Below are 12,133 nucleotides of genomic sequence, written 5' to 3'. Positions count from 1 at the left end.
GTAAGGAGAAATTCGGGTGGCAGCAAGGCTTGAGTGCTAATTTCAGAGGACTGAACTGTGAGGTCGCTAGAGGTGCCGCGCGGGACAAGTGAGGAGAGCTGTTTTGAGTGAAGTCAAGATTTCGATCCGGGAGGGTGCTGGGCCGCGATCATAAGAGTGCGGGATTACAGTTTGAGTCCGGGTTTGTAGGTTGCGAAGGAGGGATTTATGGAGAGGGGTGCAGGCTCACGTGGCAGTAAGAAGCGAGGGAAGGAGAGAGAGCGGAGTAGAATAACGAAATAGGTGAAGGCAAGCAGCAAAAAATACAAACTGAAACTGGCGAAATGGTGAAAATATAGCCTCGCCGCCAAATCAAAAGGCCAAAGAGAATACTCACACCATTTTGTTTGCAGCAGAGGCGATATTGTGTGCTGCTATATTCGATACGTTATCACATAACGTAGAATATGAATAGAGTAGCGGTAATCTTTTAAACATCTTGAGTTACTCTCTATCATGTTTAGTATGAGGTGATAAGATGTAGTATACAAGGATAACCTTTATTGCTTGATCCTCTCCTTCCCCAATCGTAACCCATTCTGAACATCTCTCTGACCTCCGGGAATAGTCATTAGTTTAAGTCTTTACCATACCCAAAGATCACACTCCATATTCCACAATTCACATGCTTCCTCTCCACCAAGGCTGATCAGTCCGGCTCTTAGAAGCCTCCCTTCGAAAAATAATAAGTATCTTGTTCTTTCTCCGCACAAGGTACGGAAGAACTTACCACGTCCCCATCCCATCTATGTCAATCAATGGACAAGCGCTGGGATCGGCACCTTCCTCCTCATGTGCCAAATTCTCGGTTGCCGGCACCAGACTCGCCATCTTCGGATCCACATTATGCAGATCCATTTTCATCTTACAACCTTTAATTTGTCCAACACACTCATCCTTCTGGCAGATGTGTCCGTGGAAACAATCCGCTGCGCGACAGGCCCCCTTTCTTGGACATGGACTGCACTTTAGCACGTATTTCAGGCAGTGGTGCGCTTCCGGTTCAAGGTCGTTGTGGTCGTAAGGACAGTTGAAAGTAGTGCAGTCACCCTGAAGGTGGAATGCGTTACACGGTTTTTGACGATGGAATCGCTCGTTGTAGATAGCCCACTCAGACTGTGTGGGGGCTTTGATGTAGGTGTCAATGCGCTGGTTGTCTTTGTTCAGAGGGATGTAATTTGGTGGGATATTTGGAGGAAGAGAGGAGGAGATGTTAGAACGAGCGGCGCCATTCAGAGGAGGTTGCTTGCCGTTGGCGGTCTTAGATGAACCGCTAGGGCTGTGTTGGAATTTGCAGTTCTTACCGTAACGACAGAAACCCTGGCCAAGTTAACTAAATGAACAAAGAGATAGAGGAATGAGATGTCTAACCTTTTGAAAGTACTTGCAGGTAACTTGGCCTTGCTGTTTCGACGATTCTGCTGCAGTTCCCCAAGTGGATCCATTGCTCTCACCCCAGCCTTTACTTCCGGCTGAGGACGGTTCATCTGTACCAAAACCAGCGTCGGGGTTGTTCCAGGTGTCTGCACTATGGACGGGCTGAGATTTCATCTGCTCTCGCGGGGCCTTGGCTGACTTTGAGGGAGACACAATACGATCTGAGTGGGTACCATTAGACTTGATAGCTGAGCTGAGGGCCACTGAGGGAAGTTCTGACCAACGGAAAACGGTTGGGAACTGAGTGACGTTGAGGCTGAATTGGAGAAACTCTGAGCTGAATCCGGCGCTTTGGACTAATGTGATCTTATTCTTCATACCACTGTATGGGACCATGAGGGACAAATAGCTGGTATCGTGACATGCAGCGTATAGTATATGGTCGCAGTTGCTATCTTCGGCAGCAAGTTTGAACATTTCTGTGCGCAAGTAAGTGCCTGATGATACAACGTAGAGTAAGAAGTCAGTAGAGAATATTACCTTTAATCTTGAATCTAGTTCCTTCTTCATCAAGCGCATCCACGAAGTCGAATAGGCCCATGGTACGCGTGAACCCGGCGGCAAACGCAGCAAGCGAACGCTTCTCCAAACCAACAAGTTTAGACTTTGCTAGTAATTTGGAAAGTCCAGTGACGTCTGCGTATATGCGGACGACTATCCGGTTGTCGCAAGCTTCGAGAAGGGCTTTTCCTACTTGTTTTTCTACAACGCCGTTCAACATGCGAGCGGCTTTCATTCCACCCTCTTCTTTCTCGCTGACAAGTTCATCGTTGAACTGGATATCGTTAGCAAGGGCAATGTGGATAGAGTGGAAATTTGCTTTGGAACTTACGATGTAACCGTTTCCGTCGACAAGCACAAGAATATAGGGGTTACGTGGTTTCTCGGCTGGAATATTATTGCCATTGCCGATCTCCTTCTTATCAAAGGCCTTCTTCAGCTCCTTGTTCTGTTCCAGTACTTGGCTATATTCGACTAGAACTTTCTGTCATTCAAGTCAGCAGACGTAGTCCTTCCCCGAACAATTTCCGGAGAGGGCGAAGGAACGAACCTGAAGATCTGTTTGATTCACCTGGTTCTGTAGCTTGAACCGCTCTAGATGGGTATCTAAAGACATGATTTGTTTGTCGCCCAGCATGATGACAGATTAGGCGTCGACCGACGCGATGCTGGGCGTGAAAGGTGTTAAAAACTTCTGGAGAGTTAGTGGGTCTAGATAAGGAAAGGAAGAAAGTATTGTCGACTGACGACTTATTCGCGGAGGGCCGCCCGCAGGTGGATGCAATGTTTGACGGTCATTGATGGTGGGGAGAGAAATAGTGGTGTGCGTTGCGTGCAAACTGGGAAGGCATGCCTGACGCCTTGGTCCGTGCCACGATCACGTGCGATTCCTTTCTGGCTGTGGGGTTTGATCAATAAAGGCCACTTTCCGCAGATCTTACGCAAGTGACTTGTTGTAGAGGTCGCAAATCACTATTTAAGCAGTGCTTCTGTAATATTAAAACATTGAAAAGTTTGTTTTTGCACAACGAGGTGGGTCAGGCTCATGCTAAATTTGTCTCTACTTCGCGCTTGTCCAATGTATGCTAACACTATATAAAGATTTTAAGTGCTACCATCGAAAACGAGTCTGAGGAAGAGAGCTCCTAAGTTTCCTTCAAAAGCACGTGGTGACTCAATGTGGCATTGTGGAACCCTCGGCATGCATGGTTCGCATCGTCTTTCAAGAACAAAACTCTCCAGAGGGATCCAATCTACCACATCCGTATTTCAGCTCTACCAACGAGGTCCATGAATACTATTATACCTAATAATACAACGAAAGTCCTTTTTGAGAACTTTTCTCATATGCTACGAGAGTGCCCTAAGACCCATTTGTGGACCAGAGCAGTGACCTACTCTCTCCTGGGGTTTGCCCCAAGCCTGCTTCCTTCCTTCCTTCCTTAAGAATACATAAACCATCAGAGACGCTCGATGAGACATCATCGGACGTATAATCCACACATGCCACTCTTCACAGCTCTCCTGAAATGAATGGCATCCACTTCTCGACCAGCTTCAATCATCTCCTCAAGCCTTACCAGTCCCACTCACCAACTTCTTGTTCCTCTTCATCAGCACTGCTAGCTTCTTATCGAGCGCTTCATGGTCCTTCTTCGCCGCCAACATTGCTTGTTCCGCCTCATCAATACTCAGCACACTCCTCCTGCCCCTCCTGCTTGACGGCATTCCAGCCCCAAAGCCACCAAGCCCACCTCCCGTCTCAATAGCATTGACCAGGCCCTGAACATCCAGCCCGCTTCCCCCTAGGGTGATATTTCCTTGGCTGTCAACGCTGAGGTCCTGATTGCTATGAAAGCCAAGTCCCGCGCCGACTAGCGCTTCCAGGCCTTGGACTACAACACCGCCGAGGAGATCAGCGGCCATAACACCCATGCCTTCGAGCTCGCCGCCCAAGGCTCCACCTTCTGCCACAGCCTTCGCAGCTTTGGCGATTTTGTTGACATTCACAGACATGTTCCCAACACCGGCTCCGGGGGGGCCACCAACTGCAGCCATTTCGGTGCGCGGCGTGCTGGGTGGTGGATTATCTGTCTTGGGGAGGACGAATTGATTGAGGTAAGCAATGGCATCGGCAGGTGTCTGGGGCTGCGCTGGCGCTTGCGGTTGAGGTTGTTGTGCAAGAGTAATAGGCAGGGTTGGCAGATCTAGAGGCTTGTTTAATGACTTGGTGGCATCGAGCGACGGTACGCCAGCAGACGGGTCGCTGGGTGCTTGGGTCGGGGGTAAGGGTAGAGATGTCGATCCTAGCAACGTAGATGTTGGGTCTAATTTTGACATTGGTTGGCTCGACGACGATGAACAGGCGGCTGCAGTCTTGCTGAGCTTAGCACCGGCTTCTTTCAGCGCAGTAGCAATTGCAGGCAAGACATCCTTTGATTGCGCATGCGTAGTAACGGCGTGACCATGCGAATGTGTCGTTTGCTTGCGAGGATGGAAGCGTGCAGCACCCTTGTACTCTGCAATATGTCTCTCCAATTCCAAGGCCTTCTCTTCGAGCTCTTGGGTCAACCCCCAGAAGAATTTGCCTTCAGGGGTAATCAAGGTTCTTGAATCTGATCTACCGTCTTGGCCACCAAGACGGACTGGTTTCTTCTTTGCAAGGTTATCAAGATCTGTCTGGGAAAAATGAATCTTCAAATCCGGAGCAGCAGTTAAATTGCTGGATTGTGCAGTGCGTGCAGCGTGGGCTAGTGAAGACGACAGTGGCTTGAAGAACTCAAGAGTCGAAGCTAATAATTCACCAGTTCTCTGCAAATCTGCAATAATAGACTGTGCAGTCGGCTGGAGTTTCTCCCTTGAGTGTTCTGAAGCGCTTCCGACCTCAGGCGCAGGAGAAGATTGATTACGAGGAGAAGATACAGAGGCCTGTCTTGTATGACTCTTGGCCGGAGCAGGTGGCACTGCATTCGACTCCTCTTCATTATCCTCGACCTTCGCGGGTTTGGGAGAAGCTGGTTGACTTCTGACAGAAACAGGAGTCGGTTTAGGGATGCTTGCTCCAGGTTTCTTCGCTTTCTTCTTACGTCCTACAATAGGGGCATGGACTGGCTCTGGGTCCGACTTTCCATGGTCCTCGATAGCGAGTTGCTCCTCTGTTATTAGTCGTGCCCTTTCTTGTCGTTCCTTCTTAGCCTGTGACTTAGTCTTCTTCCTCACTGGTGCCGTGCCAACCTTACCACCAATAGGAGGGGGAGAGCTGGCACGAGATGCTGATGTTGAAGTGATGGAAGCATTGTCTGAAATCAATTCACTTGCCGGAGTACCTGGCTGGTTCAAGGATGCAATACTAGCCTGCCTAGACCGAAGCTTCTCTACGGTTGGTACATGCGGGAGAGATGTAGCTGACGTGGCAGACCAAGGGGGCGGTACTTCAGTTTTGGGGGTCGGTACCACTCGGAGTGTCCTTGGTGCTGTTGAGCGTTTGACCGGGGATCCAGTAGAAGTTGCTGCTGGGCTCGGAGGTACAGAACCAGTAGACGCGAGGGAAAAAGTACGAACATTCTTGGGCTGCGTCCCCGATTTTAGCGTGCTTGGAGCAGAGGACTGCTCGCTATCCGGCAATTTTGTGGCTGCAGCAATGTCCAATTTCCCTGGATGCTGTCGCTTTGAAGACGTCGCTAATGGTGGTGAAGCTGAGAAATTATTCTTGGCGTCCTTCTGTGGGCTCATCTCCAAGGATATAAATTCTAGAGCTTTAGAGCCTGTAGCCCTGCCCTTGGGTGTCACCATTTCGGATGATTTATTCTCGCCCCTCTCGGCACTAGCTACTTGGACTGGTCTCTGTGGAGAAGATGCCACCTCAACTCCTTTCTTCCTTTTGCCTTCAGAGATCGACTGCGTTCTTGCAGAGCTAGCTTTCCGACCTAATTTTGGCGGAGCTTCCAGTTTTGTATTTGGAGTGACCACTACGGGCTCTGCAAAGCTCGAGCTATGGAATTCGGATGCAACAGTGGGATGCTTGTCTTTCTTAGATTTCACAGGCGTAATTGCTCGAATGGGAGTTACGGGAATGACTGGAAGGGCAGGAGTCACGCTTGACGGAGCATTTTGAGACAGTGGTCGGGCTTGGTCCTGTGGTAGTTTAGGTGTGGCCGGTACGGAGAACCCAGGAGGAATGGTTGGTGTAGCACGTCGGGTCTGTTCGATGGCACGGCTGGCTAGGGGTGGGCCGTCTGGTTGAGTGTCAAAGTCGGCCTCGTTCACTAGTGCATCGACGTTAATGGACGCCTCTTCTTCAGGAGTGAAGTCTTGGTCATCTGTCCACCATGGCTATTAGCAAGGGTCCCTTAATCAGATAGTGTTGGAGGGTGCATGACGGATGGCCACGCCAAATGGCGGAGTAGTGCTACGGCGGCAGCCAGACGCCATACTGTGCCAATGAGGCAATTATTTACAACAAAGTGCATTGGGTAATATCTCTCGGGCATCTTCGTCACGAAAGCATTCAGAAAGACAAAATTGGGGAAAGCCATCTTTCTAATTAAATCGTAAGCATGCCGGCTGGGGGCGGCTGGAAGGGGATTTACGTACATACGATGGCCATGACGAAGACGACGAAAGAGGGCGGCGTAGAACCTGGCAAAAGCAAGGTATTTGAAGTTCCGTAAGCCATGCCAAAGACAAAGTGTATGTGATAGTGGCAACCCAGTTCATAAACGCCGGGCAGTCTCAGTAGCCAATTTGCTTGGACTGTGTGCCGATGCATTCGCTTTCGAAAGCCCCCGGAAACGCCATGCAGCCATCGTGAAAAACAGTAACAAGTGTAAAAACACAGTTTGCGACCTTATAGTCGAAGAAATTATGTGAAAGAAGAAGTCCAAAACTACCATCGTCCGGCGCCGCCGCCATAGTTGTTGTTGGCATAGAGGGAGGAGAACCCACCTTGACCTTGGTTACCGTACAGCCCCTGCCCGCCCATGGCCCCTCCTTGATGCAACCTCGCCTGTAAGATACTTGGGTCTTGAACATCTACTACGCCACCCCCTCCAGAGGAGGAAGTGTTAGCATGTCTGTGCTTCTTTCCCTTTTTCTTAGATTTCTGCGAACCAGATTCCTGGTAAGCACCTGGCGAAGGTCCATAAGGAAAGCTCAAAAGGCCAGGGGCAGGGGCTGGCGTAGAGGTCGTGGGATGCTGATTAAGAAAAGAAGGAAACATTGACTCACGCTTTCCATCAGCGACTCCTCGAGCACCGCCGTCCATCCGGTTCCTGAGTAAGTCCTGATACATTGCATCATTGTTACTCCTGCCAGCAGCATTAGCACCGTAGCCTAAGCCACTGGTGGCAAAGCCATGCCCTTGACCGAACATGCCACCACCACTGATCGGTGGAGTTCCGGCAGCCTTGAGACCTGGTGGTGGTCCTTGTACGCTGCTAGTGTAGAATTGACTACCCAATGGGTGGTGTTGAGAAATATTGAAGTGGTTGGCACCCTTCGGCATCATGGAGGATTGCTGATTCATGAGTTTTTGGTTCGCAACCGGCTGCACAGATGCCGAAGCAGATGCGCTGTCGTTTGCGAAACTGAAGCGCGATGTATGACGGCCGTGACTGGGGACATTCCCTGGCTGGCCATGGGACTGTTGCTGAGCTTGGTTCGTTTGGAAGTTCGAGAGGAGACCAGCCGATTGGGGCCCAGCCGATTTGAAGCTGTTGAGAAGCAGATGTTGTTGCTGCTGAGCGGTCAAGGTACGACCATTCAGTCCGAGATTGTTGAAGTCATCCCCAAGAGGCGGGTTCTGGTCGAACAAGCCACGTTGTCCGGGGGGTGCAATGGCATGTTGATTTGGATGGCCACTTTCATGCCTCTCCTCTGGCTCTCCACCAAGTTGTAAGCTGCCTCCGGCAGTTGCCTCAGCCGTGTCCTCCCGATCAGGTGCAGGAGGCGCTTGTGACGCGGATTGCGCTTCGGCCTCCCGCTGGAGTTCTAGCTCCTTCTCCTTCTCCTTTTCTTTCATGGCCCGTCGCTTTGCTCCTCCGTTGGGGTCGAGAAGTGAGGGGAAGTTGTAAATAGCTTCCAGATCCTCAGCGGAGAGAGCAGCAGCGGAAAATATGAATTTAAAGTCGGGATGAGATATTGCTTTAAGCAGTCCGTCAAAACCAGGAATGCAGGGTTTTGGAGCACGAGGGGTGGGTACAGGTTGCGGAGTTGAAGATTTCGAGGCTGGTGCAGACTTCTCCTTCTCTTTACCTTTCTTCTTCCCTGGTTCCTCGGACTTAACTAGTTTCGGTGGCTGGACAGGTACGGCATTCGAGGTCATCGGGCTGGGGTTCGACGTGGTGGTAGAGCGGCTTGCGCGGCGTTCCAGCGCGGCCTTGCTCCCCCAGTTAGCGGTCGCAGGAAGGCCAGGTGCATCGCAGCCACTGTTCGCTGGGCTTGACGGGGTATCAGTACTATCCTGGCGGACCATGGGTGCTGCAGCAGCTACAGGCGGTCCACGTTGTAGCGGTAGGGCATTAGACTGCGCGGGCTGTTGAGTCGAGATCGAGTTCATCAACGAGAGGTCTTGACGGGTGAAACTGTCATTTTCTTCGCCGGGCTCGTGCAGGAACATGCAGTTTCGATTGTTGCACTGCTCTCCCCTAAGGTACGCTGAACAATACTTAGTGGTACCGTATTGGGCTCTATAAGGCTGTTAGTTTGCTACTGGGGAAGGATGGATTATGACTGACCGAAGAGTCCTGTCTCCATTCTGAGACCCGTCCACAGCGGCAATACATGCGGCTGCATCCTCTTTGCGGGCAAACGTTACGTACACGCCCACTGACTGTTGATGCTGTGCATTCTCCTTCGCCTTGCTGACGACGATCTTGATGATCTTGCCGTATTGTCCGAAGTAGTCATTGCCGCGGAGCGTTTCTAGAAGGCGGTCTTCTCGTATCGTAGGTGTAAGCCCTGTCACGTAGACGAGGTTCTTTTGAACGACTCGAAGTCCTGCCAGATGTTTCCGGCTAAGCGTGTCGGCCTCCGCTTTCTGTGCTTCCTTTTGCCGCAACGCTGCGTTCTTCTTGGCTTTTTGCGCTATTTGCTGTTTGTGCTTGGCCATCCTATTCAATGTTAGATATGCCGGCGTCGTTGAGATAGGAAGCGACGAACTCTTCGGGGGTGATGTTCTTGAACTCAATCGTCGACTCATCGTAGGGGCGGCGACAAGCGGGACACAGGCCGTTCATCGTCGTCCTGATATTGTTGAAGCAGAACTGACATATCTGAATGCCCAGTGTTAGCGATGAGCGATGAGCTGGGCGTCACCGAGTTTTTTGAGGGAGCGCACCTGATAGCCGCAAGGACACGGGCGGAAGTTCTTGTCCGACAGATCGAACTCTTCGACACATAGCGGACAGCACTCTTCCTCGTCGTCGTCGACGAACTGGTCTTGCTGTATGCGGGACATGGTGGGCGGACTGTGAGATGCAGGACGCAGGTGCGTTGTCCAAGCGTGGTGGTGATGGGGTGGCGCTGGGTTGCGAGAAGGGGGGTGCAGATGAGAGGGCGACTTTTTTGTTCCGGTGCAAAGGGAATGATTAAGTGTAAAGAGGCCGCAAAGAAAGGGACTAACGCCGACCCGGTGAAAGGAGAGGGAAACAGATGATGCGCTCGATGAGGGTTAGATGGGCCTGGCCTGCAGACTTGGTGAAGAGAAGCTGAGGTGCCAAGGCGCTAAGCATCGGCGTCACGTGGATGCTCCTGGGTGGGAACTCAGGTGGTGGCGCCAGAGTCGCTTGGTCGAGGAAGCTGTGGAAAGGCACGACGACATCACCATTGACCCGCCCTCGCCCGCTGCACGACGCAGCTCTCCCGCCCCTCTCCATTCTCACAATGGCCCTCAGGCTGGCTGTAGGACGGCCATTGAGCCACGCTATCCGCGCTGCCGGCAGCCCCAGCTCCCTCGCTGTGCGCACCTTCGCAGCCGCCGCATTGCGGTCGAAGGATGTTGCTTCAGACAAGTCCGGCGTACCAAACTTGAGAGTATGCACCCAATTGCGCTTTCTCTTTGCACTGGCAGGTGCTGACGTGGTGAGCAGTATGCGCCTCGCGACCCCCCGGGCAAGCTCAAATCACCCATCGTAAACCCCACCGACCAGTATCACGAGAAGGCCGAGGGCCTCCATAAATACGGCCAATACCTAATGTCATGTCTGCCCAAATACGTCCAGCAGTACGCATCCCCCCATAGCTAATAGCGCCTTGACTTGACAATCCGTAGGTTCTCCGTCTGGAAGGATGAATTGACCATCTACATCCCTCCCGAGGGCGTCATCCCCGTCTTCACCTTCCTCAAATATCACACCGCCGCCGAGTACACACAGGTCACAGACATCACCGCCGTCGACTACCCGACCAAGGACCAGCGCTTCGAGGTCGTTTACAACATGCTCAGCGTCCGGCATAACTCTCGCATAAGAGTCAAGACGTATGCAGACGAGGCGACACCAGTCCCGAGTATCTGCGATCTCTATGATGGAGCGAATTGGTATGAACGAGAGGTTTACGACTTGTTCGGTGTCTTTTTCGTCGGACATCCGGATCTACGGCGCATCATGACCGACTACGGGTTCGATGGACACCCTCTCAGAAAGGACTTTCCAATGACTGGCTACACTGAGATTCGGTACGATGAAGAGAAAAAAAGGATTGTTGTGGAGCCGCTGGAGATGACTCAGGCATACAGGAACTTCCGCGGAGGTTCCAGTGTGTGGGAGCCGGTTGGCCCTGGAGATGATAGGAAACCAAGCCAGGTGCGTATGAGAACGAAGCAGTTCTGTAAGCTAAGTCTTGTCGCTATACTCATGGCTGACAAAATCTCCAGTTTAAGTTGCCTACACCAAAACCCGAACCGCCAAAAGAGGACGAGCAGAAGAAATAGAACGCCGAGAGCATGTACAGTCTGTAAATATCCACCAAATCCAACACACGTATTCCAATATCAATATCGAAATTTCCCGTTAAGGTTTCTATTGCGAACCTTCGATCTTCCCCGCTAGATGACCTCCAATGACTCAAGCCCCACCATTTTTGCTTTAGGCTGTACCTGTGCTTTTGATTCTTTGTACAACACTACCTAACTTCGAAAAATATTGCCCCAGGCCACACTTGCATCAATCTGCATTACAAATCCAGGAACCAGTTCTCGCCAAGCGCAAACCCCGCATCCCTCGACTTTCCCAAGCAGCTGGGCAATTGCACTTATCCCGGGCTGCTGCCCGCAAAGCCGTGAGTCATGAGATATAACAGTCACAATCCCTCGTGGGCTTGCCTGCAACAGGTTGGTGTATCCGAGGATCTCCCTTGCGTTGCCCTATTCGTATCATTTCGTTCGCAAGCACGCTATAAATGCTCGAGTGTTCCACCCATGTTGTTCACTACTTCAGCATCCTCCCTTCACACCACCCCTTCTCTCCCAACCATCCTCACACTCTCAATATCAATCCTCCTCCTCTCCCTACCAGCTCTGCCCACAATGACTATGGTCACCAAAACAATAACAACCCCGCCATTCAACCTCTCCTCCCCCCCTGGAACAGACATCTGGCGCAAGCCCCCCTCGCACAACGTCCTCAGCGCCCCGACCCACCCCTCCCCTCTCCCAACCTACCCTCTCCACCTCTTCCAAAGCGCCCGCCTAACCTTCATGCTACCCCCTCCATCCCAGCTCCGCCAATACGATCAAGCCGGTCTGCTCCTGCACTTCACCAAACCAGGTCTCGCAGACGGAAAAGACAAATGGATTAAGACTGGCATTGAGTTCTACTACGGGAAACCGTACTTGAGTACTGTAGGCTGCGACCAATGGGCTGATTGGAGCATTGTACCCGTAGAATTGAACGGTGAGGGTAGGCCTAGTGCTACGGTTGAGGCAAGAAGGGAGAAGGATCAGCTTGGGAAGAGTTTGTGGGTTTACCATGTTGTCAAGGATGAGGCGGGGAAAGAGCAGTTTGGGCCGGTCCGAGAAGTAAACTGGGTATTTGCGTTGGATGAGGAGGAGGGGTGGGAGGTCGGTGTGGGGGGCATGGTAGCGAGGCCGACGATGGAGGGTGGGAATGGGACGTTGGTGGCGGAATTTGGGGGCGTGGAGGTGAGTGTTTTGGAGGGG

General features: G+C 51.8%; 5 protein-coding genes across 5 annotated transcripts in view; 2 read left to right on the top strand and 3 right to left on the bottom strand.

Annotated features, from left to right (window-relative positions):
- Positions 1–613: 613 nt before the first annotated feature.
- BDR25DRAFT_290224 (uncharacterized protein) lies at positions 614–2,777 on the bottom strand. The gene is made up of 7 exons (XM_033688503.1): positions 2,725–2,777; positions 2,528–2,668; positions 2,309–2,461; positions 1,957–2,251; positions 1,411–1,895; positions 770–1,359; positions 614–712 (listed from the first exon to the last, which is right to left on the bottom strand). Exons 2-7 carry the CDS (start codon positions 2,612–2,614, stop codon positions 661–663), a joined length of 1,662 nt encoding a protein of 553 aa, XP_033545352.1. The 5' UTR covers positions 2,615–2,668; positions 2,725–2,777; the 3' UTR covers positions 614–660.
- Positions 2,778–3,546: 769 nt separating this feature from the next.
- Positions 3,547–6,285, bottom strand: BDR25DRAFT_231332 (uncharacterized protein; the record flags this gene model as incomplete). Its single annotated transcript, XM_033685375.1, has 2 exons — positions 3,547–4,125; positions 4,228–6,285. Coding segments are annotated over 2 exons (2,637 nt in total), but the record flags the coding sequence as incomplete, so codon positions are not given.
- A 224-nt stretch (positions 6,286–6,509) lies between these two features.
- Positions 6,510–9,630, bottom strand: BDR25DRAFT_304940 (uncharacterized protein). The gene is made up of 4 exons (XM_033690317.1): positions 9,314–9,630; positions 9,136–9,248; positions 8,712–9,086; positions 6,510–8,663 (listed from the first exon to the last, which is right to left on the bottom strand). Exons 1-4 carry the CDS (start codon positions 9,431–9,433, stop codon positions 6,863–6,865), a joined length of 2,409 nt encoding a protein of 802 aa, XP_033545350.1. The 5' UTR covers positions 9,434–9,630; the 3' UTR covers positions 6,510–6,862.
- A 153-nt stretch (positions 9,631–9,783) lies between these two features.
- BDR25DRAFT_265218 (uncharacterized protein) lies at positions 9,784–11,008 on the top strand. The gene is made up of 4 exons (XM_033686905.1): positions 9,784–10,008; positions 10,065–10,198; positions 10,247–10,778; positions 10,850–11,008. The coding sequence occupies exons 1-4, from the start codon at positions 9,859–9,861 to the stop codon at positions 10,904–10,906; spliced, it is 873 nt and encodes a 290-aa protein (XP_033545349.1). The 5' UTR covers positions 9,784–9,858; the 3' UTR covers positions 10,907–11,008.
- Positions 11,009–11,414: 406 nt separating this feature from the next.
- Positions 11,415–12,133, top strand: part of BDR25DRAFT_335361 (uncharacterized protein) — a 1,026-nt gene continuing 307 nt past the window's right edge. The window contains exon 1 of the mRNA XM_033693003.1: positions 11,415–12,115. Within this exon, the coding sequence (XP_033545348.1) occupies positions 11,501–12,115 (615 nt within the window). The 5' untranslated portion in view covers positions 11,415–11,500. The remainder of the gene's footprint in view (positions 12,116–12,133) is intronic.

The sequence above is a fragment of the Lindgomyces ingoldianus genome (assembly GCF_010093535.1).
Source record: "Lindgomyces ingoldianus strain ATCC 200398 unplaced genomic scaffold BDR25scaffold_24, whole genome shotgun sequence".
Classification (NCBI taxonomy): Eukaryota; Fungi; Ascomycota; class Dothideomycetes; order Pleosporales; family Lindgomycetaceae; genus Lindgomyces; species Lindgomyces ingoldianus.
This window is presented reverse-complemented; position numbering and strand designations above follow the sequence as displayed.

What these genes read in the sequence shown, in the direction of transcription:
- BDR25DRAFT_290224 (XM_033688503.1), bottom strand. Translation starts at nt 2,614, where the DNA reads ATGCTGGGCGACAAACAAATCATGTCTTTAGATACCCATCTAGAGCGG. An exon ending in AACTAGATTCAAGATTAAAG is followed by an intron (nt 1,896 to 1,956) that starts GTAATATTCTCT and finishes ACTTGCGCACAG; the next exon opens with AAATGTTCAAACTTGCTGCC. An exon ending in CCTGCAAGTACTTTCAAAAG is followed by an intron (nt 1,360 to 1,410) that starts GTTAGACATCTC and finishes TAACTTGGCCAG; the next exon opens with GGTTTCTGTCGTTACGGTAA.
- BDR25DRAFT_265218 (XM_033686905.1), top strand. Translation starts at nt 9,859, where the DNA reads ATGGCCCTCAGGCTGGCTGTAGGACGGCCATTGAGCCACGCTATCCGC. An exon ending in CTGCCCAAATACGTCCAGCA is followed by an intron (nt 10,199 to 10,246) that starts GTACGCATCCCC and finishes GACAATCCGTAG; the next exon opens with GTTCTCCGTCTGGAAGGATG. An exon ending in ATGATAGGAAACCAAGCCAG is followed by an intron (nt 10,779 to 10,849) that starts GTGCGTATGAGA and finishes CAAAATCTCCAG; the next exon opens with TTTAAGTTGCCTACACCAAA.
- BDR25DRAFT_304940 (XM_033690317.1), bottom strand. Translation starts at nt 9,433, where the DNA reads ATGTCCCGCATACAGCAAGACCAGTTCGTCGACGACGACGAGGAAGAG. An exon ending in CGTGTCCTTGCGGCTATCAG is followed by an intron (nt 9,249 to 9,313) that starts GTGCGCTCCCTC and finishes CTGGGCATTCAG; the next exon opens with ATATGTCAGTTCTGCTTCAA. An exon ending in AAGAACATCACCCCCGAAGA is followed by an intron (nt 9,087 to 9,135) that starts GTTCGTCGCTTC and finishes AACATTGAATAG; the next exon opens with GATGGCCAAGCACAAACAGC.